Consider the following 19,547-nt stretch of genomic DNA (forward strand, 5'->3'; position numbering starts at 1 on the left):
CGAGGCTGATACTAGAAAGCTTCTAAGTCAAGCGTAAAGGAGATTTGCCAAATTCTTGTACCTAAAGTACTTTAAAAAACAAAACACAAAACCAAGAAAACAGCAACTTATATTTTTAAACATAATGCTCAGATCTTAAAAGCTGTATTGAATTTTTAATCACATATTGATGATAAAAAATGTTATCACTCACTTCCCTTTCCCATACTTTGAGGTGGAAGCATTTCTAGTTCCTACCATGGTTCTTGACAGATGGATCATTCCTTTGTGGAAAGACATGGGGGTGAGGGAAGCACCTTAGGGTGCTATGCTCTCTTTTCCTTTCTACTAGCATTGTGAATTGTACAAACACATGAAATTGTTCACAGGAAGTTTTATTAAGTTGTTAAATCCTTAAGGGAAAAATAAAAGATGTCTTCATTTTCGCACAAATGTTTCCTCCCTTCCGTAGGAAAAATTCTCTCAGCCTAGTCAAATTGATTGTGACATTAGCACCATGCCTGTGAATATTCGCTATTGATGGGAAAGTGGAGTCCTGTTCATTACATTCAAGCTGACATTGATATTGTGTAAAAGTTCTGTGCTGTGAAAGCAAATCTAACCTCCTTTGTTGGGATGTTTCATCTCCTCTCAATCTGTCTTCACATTCCTGCTTCTACATGTTTATGTGTGGGGCCATATTTCTGAGTGGGTTTTCTTGTGTTTCCAGTCAACATACCATGCTCTCGATCTGTGATGTGAGTGTAGTCTTAAGGATTGGATGGAACGAGAGCAGTGGTGTTGATATTAGAGTTCACGTTGACTTTCCCCATTGTGAAGATAGAAAGAGGTGGTGTGAGGATGTACTGATTGAAAGGCAGAGGTCAGAGAGGTGGTAATGAACCAGTCCTCAAGAACGTTCACATTTCTCAAGCATTATCAGAAGACAGTAGGTGAAGAAAGTAATTACAATTCAATATAAAAGATGTATTACCATCAAATGGCACAAATACCAATAATGAAATAGTATTTAACAATGTAAAAAATAGTACGCAATTTCTGTCATGTGTGTTATGGTTCTTTGAGATACTGAGATCTTTCTTTAATAAAATACACTTATCCTGAGAATAACAAACATAAACTCTTGTGTATTTACTTTTTTTGTGAGTTCCTATTGTTTCTTTTATAAATAAGATAATTAGGGAATGTGTATGTGATATATGAACTTCTCTCAATTGTTCATTATTTCCAACTAACCAGTAGACAGAGTTATAAGAATAAAGCTTCAAGTAGATTTGACTAATTATATCAACATTCTAATATTTTAATGAGCATATGAAAGCAATATTTACATAATTCTTTCATAATAATAAATTTCACCTTAATCTGAACCTATGTATCAAATTGTGAAATTAATGCTATGAAAACTATTTACCCATTTCTGGTGGAATATGCTATAAATCTAAGCCTAATAACCACCAATAACAAGCGTATCTCCAGCCCAAAGTTTCAAAGTGTTTTTAAATTTAATTTAAAAACCTACTATATAATAACACTCTACTTTTCCTTAATCCATGAAATATTTACTAGATGGAGTAGAAAAATAGGAGTTGGAGAAATGTGAACAGGATTTTGAAGAAATCAGTAGCATAGTGAGAGAAGCCATGAGTGAGATGATCTCATAGAGGCCTGGCAGCAAGGGAAGAGTTAGGTGTGGGGCACAAGGCAAGAGGCCTAAGTAGAGAAGGTAGCTGGTGTGATTTAGAAAATAGCAGCCTTCGAGAGACTGAAAGGACAAAATCCTGTTAGACATTTAGGAGCAGTGCAAGGATTTAGCTTCTATTTTCTGGGGCATTAGAAGCCATTAGAGAATTTTGAGCTGGCATATATTTGAAGGCTAATTTTAGCAGGTGTGTTGAAAATAGACTAAGGCAGAGTAGAGTCTGCAGCATGAAGACCTTCTGGGGATTTACTGCAATAACCATGAGAGAATTGGCACAGGCCAAGCTGTTAAGACAATTTTTAAATTTATCCAGTCCTGGTTATATTTAAGATATATTCTTTTCTAATAAATGGGTAAGAGGTGTGATAGGGATTGGATAATGATAAATAATAAACTTCACCCTGGTAAAATGGAGAGCACTTAAACTGATGAAAGAAAAACAACAAGAAAAATGTATGGAAAGACCCTCCGCCTGGCTCCTTCTAGTCAGTGCTCGGCTTGAGTCACATGACGCCCGTGAGTGGTGCTGTGGAGATCAGGGGGTGAGGTTTTGAGTAGGAAAGCAGTGTAGATGGTGATTGCATGCTAAGGTATCATGAGTCAACTGCATACATAGGACTCATAAGACAATGGGAAGGACGGATGATAGAGATTATGCCATGGAAACTAGAAAGTTTGAGCAAGGAGATCAGAAAGGAACACAGATGAGAAAGAAGTCAGCCAGAAGGTGAGATGCTCAGGAAGTGAGAGGAGCTGTATGAGGAGGGAATGCTCGGCTGTGTAATGGTGCTGATCTTAGTAGCTGGAGACTGAACTGAGTGATTGGTGACTCAGTAGCATACAAAAGCTTGTTCCTACGGTGCTGGGATTAAAGTTTCTCTGCAAGTGAAAGCTTCTCACAGTGGCTGGCATTGTGAGATGTTGTTTGTGATTCTGTTATGTTCATTTTTTTTGTTTATTTTCATAACATTTCCCTTCTGTGTTCCTTGCTGTACCAGTTCATGTCTGTATCATGTGTAGTTTCTCTTGCTCCACCCTGTTAAGTGTTCCTGTGCTGACCCCACACTGACTTCAAGGATTGGCAGTTGACATTTTCTTGCTGACACACTGATACTGTAATTGGTACTTAGACTTGCCTCCAAGAGACATAAATAAATAAATATCATAATAAAATGTTTGGATTGCGTTGCGCATACATTTGAAAAGCTGGAAATATGCTCTTCTCTTCAAGGTGGGTGATCTACATGGCATGTGGCTAATCCGTGCCAACCATAACATCACAATTACCCAAATTAGCACCCGCAATAGCGTAAGATGAAGTGCAGGTGTAGAACATTGGACGCTCAAGTGGCTGAAGCATTTAATCACCATGACAACAGTAGTAATTATGGTCATATTGCAATCCTAGAAAATCTACATACCAAAAAAATGGTGAAATTAACATCTATGAAATACAACAAGAATATCCATGGGGAACCTGTATGTCTCCCGGACAGCTTTGAAGGAGCCCTACATCTTTGAGCATTGGTAAATGTTTGACAGATTTAGGACCACATGCATCCCCAGCCCTTTCTTTTCTTTTAACCTAGAAACAAAGGCAATGAAAACATGACCAGGAACAAGCGAGACATTAAAACAGATGAGAATGATATAGTCACACTTGAACCTCTAAATCTCATGTACCTCTCTGACCATGAAGGTAGACTCACTTTCCTACTAATTACCTAGACTGTGATGTTTATAATTAATAGTCCCATACTCACTGAACATGGGTAATTTCTTTACCAGCTCATGATTTTAAACTTGATCATGCTTAATCATTTCCCTGAGTCTATTTACTTGGATTCGTTATGGAATGTGTTGAATATGTAGGCTACACTGTCAAAGGTAGTATTAATAGACTGCTGGACTACTCTGAGTTCTTGGTTGCTTCCTACAGTTGAAGAGTTCAAAATTTTCCATTCTTTCCAGCTTATTGCAAATTCAGGTTCTCAACGGAGCATCAGAAACATGTGGTTGTCTTGTTAAGTCAGGTGCCTGATCCCCTTTCTCTGAGGTCCTAATTCAGGCATAGTGTGACATAAAAAAAGCCACAGATAAACATTTCTAGTAAGTTTATGTATGAAACTGAGGCCTCTGTCCGGGATAACATTTAAAGGGAAAAAAGGCTAAAAGGTATGATTCCACAAATCAAGATTTATAGAGAATGAGCACCATCAACTTGAGGCCAGAGTTGTATTTACGAAGTCAGAGCTTGTCGCTCTAACAAGATCCCTAGTGAGTCATAGACACATTACAGTCCAGAAGCACCAAGTTAGAGAACTTGAAAGCTTCAGGGCGATTGAAATGTGGAGTAGACTCATGTTTATGCATAGCCTGAAAGCCACTCTTTAACATACTCTTCCAGCCTGGCCAGGAGTCATGCATAGCAACGGAGTTTAGCAAACACATTGTTGGGAGAAGCATCGAACATCCATGAGGATCTCCATTGCTTATAGCATTATCCAAGACATGGGCAAGGTAGTAGAGGAGGCTGTGATGGAATGGTGCCCTGATCTCAACAGGAATTAAGAAATTTCCCTTGGAAAAGTTGACCACAGTGTCTCAGCAAGAAATAATTCATATTCAGTGAGATGGTTTTGCTGAAGCAGACCTGGCTGCCTCTGTCCCCTGAATGTTCAGCTAAGCAGCAGGTGAGGTAAAGTGGAATTGAAAATGTTCCAGACCACAGGGCCAAGTAGCTTTCCATTCCCAGTCTCCTTTAGACTGCTATTTTTGTGGAGTGAAGATGGTGGGTGTAGGAGGAGGCTGTTTGTTTGTCCCAGCCACCCAGAACCAAAATAACCACACATAAACTATATTAAGTAAATCACTGCTTGGCCCATTAGGCTCTAGTTTCTTATTGGCTAACTCTTACATCTTAATTTAACCCATCTTCATTAATCTGTGTATCTCCAAGTGGCTGTGTCTTACCGGCAAGATTTTCACCAGTGTCCGTCTCAGGTGGAGGATCCTTGGCTTCTCCCTCTGCCTCTTCTTTCCAGCATACAGCCTAGCTCTCTCTGCCTAAGTTCTGCCCTATCAACAGGCCAGGAAACCTCAACCATCCTCCTCTGTCTGGCTCCCAAATTCTAGGCCTACAGGTCACACATGCTGCCATCCCCAGGTTGGTCCATGCTTTCTGAAAACTTGAACTCAGATCATTATGTTTCTACTACAGAAGAGTCTTGAGCCATCTCCTCAGCCCAAGTACCACATTCTAAGCAGTGCTTCACATTTTGTCCTTCTGTGCTTTGAGTGTGGTGTTGATATCTATTCTAATAGGTAGGAAAGGGAACTCATGGTAGTTCTGGCTTGATTTTCCTTACTGAGTATAAAGTTCCAGAATTTTTCATAGTCATTTTTGGTTGATAATGAACCTTCTTTGGAGAGGTGTCTATTTATATCCTTTACCTATATTTTAAACAAATATTTTTCTTTTTGAGTGTTAGGAGCAGCTAAATAAACTAGCTATCACTGCTTTATTTTTGGTGATAGAAATATATTTACAGAAAAATAGACAATTACTTTCTGGTAGTGTTTTCAATAATAATGGATTATTGTTGAACGAAGATTTTATTTTATTTTATTATTTATTTACTTATTTATTATGTATACAATATTCTTTCTGCATGTATGTCTGCAGGCCAGAAGAGGGCACCAGACCTCATTACAGATGGTTGTGAGCCACCATGTGGTTGCCGGGAATTGAACTCAGGAGCTTTGGAAAAGCAGGCAATGCTCTTAACCACTGAGCCATCTCTCCAGCCCAGAACAAAGATTTTAAAAGTTGTTTAAAAGACTGTAAATTCTCTGCTGATATTCTATAAAGTTAAATAAGCTTCCTCTCTAAAATATAGTATATATGTAGAAAATCTTGATTAAATATGCACACTGCTAGAACAAAGAAATAGTTGAACAAAGTCGATTATAAGACTATACAAAATCAGTTATGGTCTCCACACTGAAAATAAACCATCCCAATAGAAAATTAAGAAAAATGCCTTATGTGTCAGAGCATAACAAAGAATAAGATAATTAGTGGTTGGGTTAGCCAAGAAAATAGAAGTTTTAATAGTAAAGACGAGAAAGTTTTCTGAACCTACATTAGAACTTCACACTGCTTACCTGGGGTTTAAAGACCAAATGAAAAATATTTTTTAAAATATTTAAAAGAAAAATATTCGACTTACTTTGATTTTAACCTGGTACTTCTCTTTAGTATGGAAAATTCACAAAGGCTTAGAGAGTTAACTTCACTTGTCATTACAGAGTTCATTGAATTCAGTTTGTTTGACTTGGCCAGCAACTTCTGTGACATCTAGCTAAATTTTTGCTCTTCTTTATTATTGTACCTATTATTATTCCTCTATTATTCCTTACTGGTCAGACTTCAGCATATTGATTTTTCCCAGGGTGGATACTGTGATTTAAAAAGATGGCAGTTGACTTTTCTAATATGTGGATACTTAGAAATCAAGTAGAAAATGCACACAATTTATTTAATAAGTCCTTCAAGGACTGGTTTGTAGAAGAAACTCACGTGTGAAACAAAACCTCTCTATGTGATGTTTTTTCTGTCATTTAGTGTAGTTACAAGAACCTTGTGCCTTTTGTTGAGTTTTTGAATAGACTTAGAGGTGAGGAAATGGATTTAATTTTAGAGCTACAATCACTGATAATTATTAGAAACAAAATCACATTGCTTTTTTCCTACAAATTCACCTATGACATTATATATTTAAAATACTGTTATCTTGTTATAAAGTATTTTAAGTACATATGAAATGCTTCATTAAATCTGAAACCATCAGAAAACAGAGAGTATAATGTGTCCCATTAAGCTGTTTACAGTATAAACACAGTTTGACTTCAAACAGAAATTCAAAATTATAGGAAAGAGTTGAAGTCATTAGAAGCTATGCTCACAGCAGAGCAACTCACCAGCGTTTCTATAGCCTTTTCTGATATTAAATACGCTGAAGAAGTCCACAAATTACGTATGAACTGACTGTGTCCCATACTTGGGAGCCTGTCAAAACCTGTGGTTTGGGGGACATGAGGAATAGAAGCAGAGCAGAGGAACACGCATGCTTGGTGAGCAGCAGGAGGGCTTTGAGGGGACGGCCCCTGAAGACCTCATCTCACCTTAGTCTTTACTGAGGCCTCAAGGGAAAGAAATGGGAGGAGGGCAAATGACCAAGCGAATCTCCTCTCTCTCCTCTAGGTCGCCTGCCTTCCAGGCCCCCCTTTCCTCACTTTCCCTCTGGAACAGACTAAGTTCTACATTCTTTATCAGATTAGAAAAGATGAAAGCAAGAGAAGGCTTGTCTTGTAGCCACATTTCTAGTGCCTTTGCGAGTCATCTTTTTTGAAAACGTCAGTTATTTAATTTCAGATGGCATCAGTGTGATGGTCTAAAAATGATAGTCTTGCAGGGTTAGGAAGGTGTGAGCCTTTCTCACTTTTCTGTCTGCTAATTGGAAGTGCTGGTGATTACTTGGTCTTTACACCTTATCACCTGTTCCACCTGATCCAGTCAACAAATCCTAACCTCATTTGACCTCAGTAATATGACCTCCATTGCTTGCTAGGTTGTTAGGTTGTTAGCATTTCTTTTTGACCAGCAAAGAATACCCTTTGCCTTGTGACAGATTCTCAACAGTAATTAAAAATAAGCTGTCCCTGTTTTCTGTTTTTGTTTAGTCTTTTGCATAGATGTGGCCATTTTCCTGTGTTTTTATACACATCTATCTATCTATCTATCTATCTATCTATCTATCTATCTATCTATCTATCTATCTATCTATCTCTATCATCCATGTACCTTCGACCCTCTGTTTCATTACGTCTTTGTGAGTGTAGGTACATGTGTGAGTTAGTGTCATTTGGAGAACAAGAGATGGCATGTGGTGTTATCTGTCACTTTATGCACATTCTCTGAGGAAGTATTTCTAGCAGAACCCAGTGTGTGTGTGTGTGTGTGTGTGTGTGTGTGTGTGTGTGTGTGTGTATGTGTATATATATATATATTGTTGGGCTTGAAACCATCAAACTACAATACTCCTCTTGTCTCCATTCCTTTGAGATAGAAGGCTAGAGCAGAGGGCATGCAAGAACCCCCCCAGTTGCTGGGTAGATTCTGGGATCTGAACAGTGGTTTTCATGATTACAGAGCATTTTTAACTGCTAGTCCATCTCTTCAGCCTAAATTTCATACTTTTATCTCAGATTTAAAAGTATTACATCTCTCTGTAAAAATAGCATACACGATACTCACAATTTAATGAAAAATAATAACTCCTTTGTAAGCTTAAATCTCTATGCAATGCCCATGGCATAGATGAAAAGTATTAATTAATAGCTATGTAACTTGACTCATAATGTTCAGGTATCATAACAACCCTGTTGTTGAATCTGGGAAATTATAAGAATCTGGGAAATTTGCTAAACCTCACAGAGTTAGTATCATTTGGAGCCAAGATTTTTAACATAGACCTTTGTCTTTAAAACCTATACTATCTATTACTACACAATGATGGTTTCAAAACTTAGTGGCTTTAAACAATAATCTATAATTCCATTTAAACATCTATAATTCCATGGGTGCTTTCAGTCAAGTTTCAAACCAAGCAGAGGCTCATCCTTCACTACTCAGCCTGCTAGGACTGTGATGGAAGAGTTGTTAGCAACATAGGATTAAGGAAGCATTAAGGAAGCAGCCAAGCTTACTCAGATCACTGGAAACTACTTATTCTTTGTGGTTATAGCTGTATATTCTTCAGTGACTTGATTGCAATCAGTTGCAGGCCACGTATAGTTCCTAATAGCTCCACACAGCTCCTGGCCCTATGTGTGCCCCCATGTGCCTAAGCTGGTCTATCAAAGTCATCAAGCAAAGAGAGAAACTCACTGAGGTAGTCACTCAAAGCTCGTGTAGCACATGCTCTGTAAACACCTCCATGGGAACCATCTTCCCATCACTTCCTCACCTGCTTCCTGTTACAGGCAAGTGACAGGCTCTAGCCACACAAGGGCTACAGAAAGTAGAGATATCCCAGGGTTCCGCGCGGCGCCGTCCTTCCTGTCGCGGCCTCCATCGGAGAGGAGCAGCCACGGCCCTGCGCTACCCCATGGCCGTGGGCCTCAACAAGGGCCACAAGGTGACGAAGAACGTAAGCCAGCCGAGGCACAGCCAGCGGCTCGGGCAAAGCACACCAAGTTCGTGCGGGACATGATCCAGGAGCGCACCACGGAGCTGCTCAAGGTGTCCAAGGACAAGCGCGCGCTCAGGTTCGTCAAGAAGCGGGTGGGCATGCACAAACGCGCCAAGAGGAAGCGGGAGGAGCTGAGCAACGTGCTGGCCGCCAAGAGGAAGGCGGTGGCCAAGAAGGACTGACCCCCTCCCGGTTCTCAATAAATGTTGCTGTGGTGCAAAAAAGAAAAAAAAAAAAGAAAGAAAGCAAGAGGTAGGCCTCACAGTGACTACTGAAGAGATTGCTCAATTGAAGGATGCTTCAGCTTCTCTGAATGGAGCTGTACCCGAGCAAGAGGAGGCAGCACCGCTGCTCCATGGACTTAGCTCCATGGGGTTCGTTCTCATTCCTCACTGCCATGCTGATTTCAACTGCTGAACCATCCTCAATGCTCACTGGCTTCCGGAGGTGATTCTCTATTTCCAAACTTTTGTACATGGAATTTTACAAAATGCTTGGCCCACTATCTATTAAGTAACATAAAGTAAAAATAAGTATAAAAATGTATTATTCCCTAAAAATATGTACATTTTAGTGAAGTATTCCATTTTGTCATGATTTTTTGCTCTTTTATGATATATAAATGATTTACATTTCAGCAAAAGCATAATTTTGCAAAGCATTATGCTTTTATGTATGAGTTTTCATTTAGCTATTTTTTAATGGGGAGGCATCATTATTCATCTTTAGAAAGAATGGCAGGCTGCTAACAGCCTCCTAATGTTTAAATCACAATTCAACTAATATTCTATTAAAACTTTTTTAATGAAGTTGCTAGAAACAGGTATACTTCCTCCGACAAGACTTTGTGTTATGTAGATATGCTAAGTACAAGTTCCTATAGAACTTGTCTCTAAACCAAGAAGAAAGAAAGAAAGTCAGATGAAAGATGATTTCTGTGAGCATCCCAGAAAGATATAGGACAAAAGGTTTGTGCATAAGAGGAGTCTTGTTTTAGTCTGATGATCTTGAAATCCACTCCCTGTTTCTTTGTTTTGTTTTTCTCGTAGAATAACATGCGAGAGAAAGCAAAAGATTCTGTGAGTTTGCAGTATGCCATTTTTCCAAGGGGTAAAACTGGGGAAATATTACTGGGGAAGCTGAAGGGATTCATAGTGGTTGGAGACCTTTGGGTAATTAATTGATCGTGGCATCATCTAGGAGGCTCTATGCAATGTATATATTAGAGTTTGGAATGAGCCCAGTCACTCCATTATTTCCTCTCTGCACAATATACTTTTTAAGCTTCATAAAATTAGGTTAATTAGAAACACAAAGGTCCTCCCCTCCATCCTGAGGCTTCCTCGGTATTTTTAGAGAGCGATCCATTTGCATTACAACCATTTACTTAAGGAAATACAATGACTCGCAAATGAACAGGGGATATCTGGTTGTGAGCCATACTTCTAAACACACTGTCTCTGTATTACATACATTCATGCATATTATGTGTCCCTGTCCCAAACATCTCTTGTGACCAAAGGAAGCCTCCACTTCTAGAATGACTTCTATCTAACAGATGCTGGTCAAAGGGATCCCATGGTAATCCCTAAACAATCCAGGCTATTGCCAAAGCTTTTGGTTTCTCTCCACAAACAGATAATAAGGCCTTGTTGCTGAAGACAAAACCTCCACAATTCATTGAGCATAAAGGAGTTGAGCTGGTACCTACCTAGAGCCTTCATCCCTACTGATTAATGGTCATTGTACTTTGTAAGCTAACATAGGAGAAATCTACAATGGTGAGCTACCTGCAAGATAGGCTGGTGCAATGGTGGCGCAAAGCTTGTCGGAGTAACTAACCAATATCTTATCAGATTTCAGGACCACACCATGCAATGGAGTCCATCCCTAGCACTTCTTGGGTATCCCAGCACCTGATACTGAATAGGCGGGGGACCTAGGGGAAAACCAAACACTATTGGTCTGTTAAAGGAATGTAGAGATTAATGACTCCTAATGATATTCTGCTATACTCACCAGTGTCTTGCTCAGCCATCATTAGAAAAGCTTCCTCCTACATGATGGGAACAAATACAGAGACCCTCAGCAGGACAACATGCAGGAAGTAAAAGAGCATGGAAGATTCCATCCAAAATGGGTTGTCTCCATCAAATCCCTCCTCTCAGGGCTCAGGGGACCCTGCAGAGGAGGAGGAAGAAACCATGTAACAGCTGGAGGGGATGGATGATACCAAGGAAATAAGACATTGTAAACACAGCAAGGCTCATAGAGACTGCAGCAGCATGCACTGGAGCTGCAAGGTTCTGAGTCAGATGGGTTGCAGCAATGAGAATGGAAGTGAACGCATGCTCCCATAACTACCCCAGAAGCTGTCTCCAAAGGATAACCGCTCGCAAATCGAAAATTTGTTTGCTTTGGTAGAGTCTCACTGGGTTTACAGAACACTCTTAAAAGCAGGTCCCATGTTAAGTAGCAGGTGGCCAACACAAAATGAACTCAATAGCACTTTTGGAAAGTATTTGTCTCACAATGCTTTGAAAGGACATTGTTGTTGTTGTTGTTTGCTGCTGACCTTTCAGGTCTTTGGACTATGTTTTATGGTGTCCAGTCTGTGTTTTTATGGAGTTCCCACGTGTGTGAACATGTATATGTCTGCATCTGCTTGTGTTTCTTGAGCTTTCTTTTTGGCCCTTTTCCTTTTGCTTGCTTGCATAGTCCTATTCGAGTTTGTTTGTTTGTTTTTTGTTGTATTTTAGTCTATTATTGTTCTTACATGCCTGTTTGTTTCCTAAGGAGAGAGAGAATGGTTTGAGTTTGGATGAGAGAGGTGATGTGAGGAGGTTCTGGAAAGAGGCGAGAGAAAACTATAATTCAGAATATATTGTATAAAATCTATTTTCAATAATAGAAAATGCTAAGTATAAAAAATAAGTTAACCAAAAAAAAAAAAAACATTGTCCAACCCTGAGTTGGCAATGGTAAAGACAAAAAGAAAAGAATGCCATTCTGTCCTCAAGATATTGTCTCATACATTTAATTATGTTAGCAAACACACAAGGGTGGTTGAAAAAAAAAAGAATAAACGGATATTTGTTTTTAAGAAAAAAATAAACTAAATACATCTGTTAAAAGACAAAAGACCAGCACCTGCTTTTCAAAGCAGAAGTACACACTGCAGTGTTGGAGGCTGAAAAAGACAGCTGGCCATCCTTCTCAGTGCGTGAGAGCATCTTTCGGGCTTATTCCAACTCTTGTTGGTGTGCAGATGCAAAAACAGAAAAGTACTTCAATGATAAACAGACGGTTTAGGGTAGACATTCCTGTCTGGTTATCGTGACAATTCTGCAGAAGAAACAAAAAGAAGGTAACATCTAGAATTTAGGAAGGTGTGAAGAATACGGGCATTAACAAAAGCGGTTCACTTACAAAGAAAGGCAGTTCCTTTCAGAGTTTCCTAGGCAGATTAAAAAAACATTTAAAGAGGTGACTGATAGATCTGACATTTTGTTTCTCAAGCCCAGGTTCATATTTGCGGGTTATGTGAGATGTGTGTTCTGTCCTAAGGCAAGGACAGGCAATATCTGAATATTTCCATTGTCTTCTAGTGTTTAGAAGAGCGCATCTTTATATTCACAGTCACTTTTTTTATATGCTGTTCATGCAATGCGATAGCTCAGATAGTGACCACTCTGAGCCATCATCCACTCTTGATTGGCAGGGAGATCATTACTGTGTGGGGAAAAACAAATTTGAGCTGCATCCCTGCTGTTCGCTTTCAATCTGTAAAGCACATGAGGTCTTTTTTCAGAGAAGAAATGTTAGAAGCACACTCTCGTTTCCATATTTATTCAAGAACTGCCTTTTAAAAAGAAGGAGACGGAGAAACCAAGCATTAAAATATAAAATCATGAGAGTCTGTCACTACAGTTGAGCGCTCCAGACCTATCTCAGAGATGAGCGGCTACCGCTGTGTGTCGACGAGGTAGCATTAAGATTTGTGCTTCCTGAATCTGCTCTGACATGTAAGAACAAGATGCACCTCTCACTGTGGGAAATCTTGCTGCTCTTTTAGCATCTCGCCCCCTCCTCCTCTCTCATTTTCAAGTTCTCTCTTTTCATATCAGAAGTCTCACGGAGTGGAATTTGTATCCTGCTCTGTGGTTACGCTTCTTTCCTTTGTTCAGGATAAAAAAATTCAGTGATAAATCCTGAGAGAAGTGATGGACGGGGACGGGGGAGATTCAGTGCTGCTAAAGAGAGACAAGGTGGCACTTTGCAAGGGTCTGGAATCCTCCCCACCCCCTGCCTGCATCTTCCTCAAACACTACTGACAAATAACATAATGAAGATAGATATTTGCAGCTTTGGGATGCTCGGTGCGATATTGAATGTGCTCTGCCTTGGCAGAAACGTGTGAGGCGGTAGGGTTTAAAAGCATAATCCTTGCTAAAGAAGGCTTTTGAGTAAAGCGTGGTTGTAAATAGCTGTGTTTGGTTTGCAGGTACAATTCTGGTGGACAACATGCTGATTAAGGGGACTGCTGGAGGACCAGACCCCACCATAGAGCTCTCTTTAAAGGACAACGTGGACTACTGGGTGTTGTTGGACCCTGTTAAACAGATGCTTTTCCTGAACAGTACCGGAAGAGTTCTGGACAGAGACGTCAGTGGCTTTATTTTCTTTTCTCTGTCCCTGTGCTATAGCTTTAGTATCATTTAAATGTCTACATGCACTACCTATATAATAGCAAATGTTATTCATATAATTAGATTTTATTTATTGGGCATAAGAGCAACAGAAAATATACCTCCTTGGGATAAGAATGAGAAGGGAAGGAGGCATCTGTGTCTGAGGGAACCAGTTTAATACTCAAGAATTTTGTCCTAGCACTCCACAAAAGAACGGGCTACAAAGAATAAAGAAGTAGGAACTTTGACCCAGGAGGTCTATCACACAGATCCCAAATCTTTTTCCCAACAGTGTGAAAGTGAGGGTGCTATTTGGCTTTTGACTTGGGGCAAGGTTAGAAGTGAGTGTGTGCCATCTCATTTAACCAGCACAGTTAGAACTAGAAGGAGGAGGCTGGACCTATGTTCATATGACTGCCAAAAAACCAAAGGCAAGCCAGAGCCTGGGCAACATTCTTATTCGGTCATTATCAGACAGGGAGGCAGAAGCATTTCATAAAGAACAGCTAAACTACTAAAGTTGTTCAATCCATCAATTCTGAAAGAATAGACAAAGTATTGAAAAGATCGGTGTCCCATCTCAACCACAAGTGTCCCCCTATTTCTTGGGAACAAAGAAAAGAGGGGAGTCCACAGTAGCCTGAGTTAACTGAAGCAGTGTAGAGAAGCGTTCCCACCTCAGAGTGCAAAACTCCAAGCTCTGAGGATGCAACTAAAGCAGAGCTGTTGGTCATTGCTCTGTAGCTTCACGATCCCACATCCCTGCAGGATACTGAGTACCTGACCCCTTCATCCGACATGGATGTCACACACAGTCTGTAATAGCTCTCTCTACTTGCCTTTAACTAGGTTCACTATTTCCTGTAGGATCTTTGGCTCTTGGATTCTTGGGAATTACCCCCTTGCCTGCGACACTGCTTTTAGGGCTGCACTTATCACAGCAGAAGTCTTTCTGTCTGCAGTCTGACTACACACCCACCTGTGCTAAGACGTTCCCACAGTCCTACTGACAGGCAGTTTGTGGAATCAATCAGGGCTTCCGTTCCATTACTAGATATAAACTGATGTGTATCACTGTGGAATTTTTTAAATTCCTTAGCATTATTTATCTCTCCCTCCTCACTCTCCCCAGTTAAACTCCACCCCATATTCTTCCTTTCCCTATTCATAGCCCTTGATTCCTACTACACCCCTGTCTCCTCTGCCCATAGCTCCTTCTCCCCTCTAACTCTTTCTACTTTCCTGGCTTCTGAGATGTCTTCATGTTAAAGATGCACATTTAAAGATACAGAGCTAAGATCCACACTTAAGAGAGACCATGCGGTCTTTGTTTTCTGGGTCTGGGCTATTTTACAGTATAATATTATTTCCAGTTCCATCTATTTTCCTGCAAACTTCATGCTTTCATTTTCTTTGCAGTTTAATAGACTTCAATCTTGTAATGTATACCAGTTTCTTTATCCATTTCTATCAACGGCATCTGCAGTTTTCATTTTCTAACCATTGTGAACACAGCAAGTACCTCTGTACTAGGATTCAACATCCTATATGCTGATATGATTTGGACAAACAGGGGAGTTGATGGCTCGTGACATAGACCTATCTTTATTGAGACCACACACACACACACACACACACACACACACACACACACACACACACACACTGATTTCTGCAGTAGCTGAACCAGTTTGTACTCCCATCAACAGTGAATGAGAGCTCTCCTTTCCCTGTACACTCACAGACATTTATTATCAGTTATCTTGTTGATCTGAGCCATTTTGGCTCACATAAGATGACATTGCAGTTAATGTACATTTCCCTAATTGCTAAAGATGCTGAAACTCCTTCAGATATTTCTCAACAATTTCTATTCCTTCTTGTTAAAATTATCCATTGATATCTGAGGTGCATTTTTTAAATTGGGCTATTTGTTCTCTTGAAATTAGTTCTTTAAAATTAATCTTCCATCAGATGAATAGGTGCATTTTCTGGGGTTTTCACTTGATTGATTTTTTTGGTTCTATTTCTTTCTTTATAAATGACATTATTTATCAATTTGTAACTTTTATTTCCTGAAAAAAAATGGAGCCCTATTTGGAAAGTCCTTTTCCTATTCCTATATCTTCCAGGGTAGTGCATATATTTTCTTCTGGAAGCATTAGCATGTCAGGTTTCACAGTGGGGGTCTTTGATCTGTTTGAAAGTGATGTCCGTGTCAGTGAATGATATACGTTTAATTTCTTTCTTCTACAACTGGACTTCCAGGTTTTCCCACCACAATCTGGTTGAAGATGCTATCTTTCCTACAGTGTGTATGTTTGAGATCTCTGTCCAACATGAGATGGCTGTAGTTAAGGGAACTTGTGTTTTGGTCTTTCTTTTTTTTTTTTATTTCATTGTTTCATGTTTTTGGTTTTGTGATAGGACCATGTTGTGTTTACCACCATAATTTTGTAAGATAGCTTGTCATGTGGTGTGGTAATCGTTCCGGAATCATTCTTTCTGCCCAGAATTGCATATTTCTGTGGGGTCTTTTGTTCTTCCATATGAATTCTAAAATATTTTCCCTATTTCCTCGCAGAAAGTTATATGTATTGATTTTTATCACATTGAGTCTTTAAATTCGTTTTGGTAGAAAGATCATATTTTCACAACATTCTACCAACTCATGAGAACTGGCAGTCTACACTTCTTGCTTCTTCCTCAATCTCTGTATTCAGAGACTTAAGTTTCTATCATAAAAGCTTTTCACCTCATTAGTTATGTTTATTCATATATATGTCGTTAAGCTATTATTAGATGAAAGAGTTCCCATGAACCCTTTTTTTGCAGAATGTTTGTTATTGACATATAAAAAGGGTACAGGTTTTTTGTAAGTTGATGTATCATGATGATACGGTTTAGCCAAAATTTTTGATTGTCTCTAGAAGTTTTGTGGTAGAATGTTTGGGATTTCATATCTAATATCAGCAGCAGCAAATAGGATGAGATAACTGAGACTCAGCAAGGACTCACACATGCAGCAATGTGGCTTCTGTTTGGGCCTGGAGGGTTCGTGGGTGGTGAGGGGTTAGGGTCCTTCTTCAGACAAGGCAAGAAAGCTGTGACTTTGGTCCCCACATGGGTCTGAAGTGGCAGTGTAGGGTGAAGGTCTTGGGTCAGACTAACCAGTGGCTATTCTTAACCATATTCCTTGCTACCAGTTTCTACTAAAAAGCTGTAACAACTCATTTGAACAAAGTTAGAGTACCTGTTTATCACATTGAGATGACATTTAATATGATAATGTACAATATATGTGAATACAGATGCACATATATTAAATTTTAAATAATTTAGACTATATCCCTTTCTAAACTGTAAATACTGATAAAGCACACACTATTATAAAGGAGGTAGTTATTGTGAATGAAAACCAAACTATGCTTTCCTGTTAAACATGGAGTATTTTCAGAAATATAATTCTTGAGGTTGTTGCCAAATAATTTGGTTCATTCATATTATGAATATAATAAGCCATAATAAACAATATGAATGCTTTTTACATCCAGACAGACCTGATGATCATGTTTGATTCTAGAAACAACTGCCAAGCTCCATGCTACAGACTGGCTTTGCATTCATTCAAAGCATTAAAGAAAAAAAAAAATCTGCTACTGATATGTTTTAGAGGACACAAATCTCCTGTATTTTAGGCATACTATAATACTTTCCTAAGATTTGAAAAATCAATATTTTGGCCAAAAAAGCAGAAAAATAACATCAAATAAACACAAGTAGATACAGGTGAGTATTAACAATAATGAATATTAAGATCATGATAAATTTTTTTAGAAAACTGTTGTATTTCCAGAAGAAGCCAGTCTGGTCCTGGTCCCAGTCATTTTGTATATCTGCTTCTATATTTCTTGGTCTGGGCCCCTGTGATGCTGTCTGTCTTTCTCTATGCATCCTTTACCCTCTTCCCTGCAGATCAGCTTCTTCTCTGCCTTTGTGTTCTTTATTGTCACATGTTATTCTAGCTTTTGATATCCACGCCTCCCAGCTCCACAGTAACAGTTTTCCTTGCCTTCCTTGTATATTTAAATACACACATTTGTGAATTTTAGTGTGATATTTCAATACATGTATACAATTTCTAATGTCAAATCCAAGTAAAAAGCACACACACACACACACACACACACTCACACACACACAAACCAACTTATAGGAAGAACAATGTTTAAATTGTGGTCCTCTGTTGCCAGCCCCCACCCACCACCACTATCCTTCTCTTCAATTGGTACTCACTATCTTCAATTCCAACCTACTATATCTAGGACATTCATATCTGAGAGAGCACCAGTACATCTCTTCAGCTATCTAATTTGATTTCCATCACCGTAAAGTCCTTTAAGGCCTTCAGTTTTGCTGTGTGATAGAGTGTCATTTCCTTCCATGTCTAAGGAAAGTTTCTGTTGTGCCTATGTACCACATTTTCTCTATCCACTGCTGTGTAATAAACACCCAGAGTAAATCAGTAGTTTTACTCTGAATACTGAGTGTAATTCCACAGCAGGCATAGGCTTTTCTTTGATATGTTGAGGTCATCTTTCCTCTGATAAATATCCAGAAGGGGGATAGCTGTGCCTTGTGCTAGATTCAGGCTCCTGGAAGCTCCACACTTTTCCCACACTGTTTGCGTTGATTTGCCTCCCCAGCAAAAGGGTGTGAGCAGTCCTTCTTCACTTATCAGTAGCACTTGCTACCTTTTGTATTCTTTTTCAGAGGCATTCTAGTTGAGGGAAGCTTCAGTGAGGCTTGGACTTGCATTTCCATGATAACTAAACTGACAGAATTTATCACCTCTTCAAAACTTTTTTGGCCATTTGAACTTTCTTCTGAGATGTGTCTATTCATAATTTTTGCATATTTCTGGTTGAGTTTTTTGGACTTTTGTCATATCGAATCTTTTGAATTCTTCATATATCCTGATATTAACATTTTGGGGTAACTACTTGGCAATTTCTCCTATTCTATTAATAAATGAAACCTATACTGCCCTGTTGGTTTTCTCCTTTGCAATATCAAATCTTCTTGCTTGATGTATCCTATACCCATTTGTAAGACTTTGCTTTTGTTTCCTCTGCTTTGGGGAATATTATCATGAAAAGCAGTCACCATGCCAATGCCTTCAAGGTCAATGTCAAACCTCTTTCATTTTAGCAGTTAGCTTTAGAAACTGTACCTTCAGACCTTTGGTTCATTTGGAATATTTTTATAAATTTGAGGGAAAGAGTCCAAGTTTCTTTCTTCTGTAATGAATATCCAGTTCATAAGTTGACTGTATTTATTGATTTTTTTTTCAAATTGTGTTGATATGAAGACCAACTAAACAGTCATTTGTCTGAATGAACTATAACACAGAAGAGAGATAAGGCCATGCCAAATGTGCTTCTTCTTATGCTTGCTTTTTAAGCTGCTAATAATGGAAATGTTTTCTTGAGATAGAAGTCTAAGTCGTGTGCTCTCTGCTCACTGAATTAATTCATGATTCCATCTTTGTAGAACCATGATTATGTAGAGCACAAAGTAAATTTAAATGTAAATAAAATATCTCAAAATTTAAAGTTTTAAAATAGGCTAATTATTTTAATAAACGTTTTATAGAAAAATATAAAAAATTACCAAGCTCCAAATATTTGAATTTGATTAGAAAACATTTGTTAAGAGGTTGAATGAATATGAACTCTTAGTTAATTTTCAAACATTGATTTGTCAATCTTTTTTTTTTCTCTATTTTCCTTTGTGTTCAGTTTGGTTTTTGCTTCTTTTTTTTTTCCTTTTTTTTTTTTTAATTTTCAAGACAGGGTTTCTACATAGCTTTTGGTTCCTGTCCTGGAACTAGCTCTT

General features: G+C 38.8%; 1 protein-coding gene across 1 annotated transcript in view; it reads left to right on the forward strand.

Annotated features, from left to right (window-relative positions):
- Pcdh15 (protocadherin related 15) overlaps positions 1-19,547 on the forward strand; it is a 1,155,509-nt gene that overhangs the window by 811,416 nt on the left and 324,546 nt on the right. The window contains exon 7 of the mRNA XM_026785470.1: positions 13,463-13,623. Within this exon, the coding sequence (XP_026641271.1) occupies positions 13,463-13,623 (161 nt within the window). The remainder of the gene's footprint in view (positions 1-13,462; positions 13,624-19,547) is intronic.

The sequence above is a fragment of the Microtus ochrogaster genome, linkage group LG2 (assembly GCF_000317375.1).
Source record: "Microtus ochrogaster isolate Prairie Vole_2 linkage group LG2, MicOch1.0, whole genome shotgun sequence".
Lineage (NCBI taxonomy): Eukaryota > Metazoa > Chordata > Mammalia > Rodentia > Cricetidae > Microtus > Microtus ochrogaster.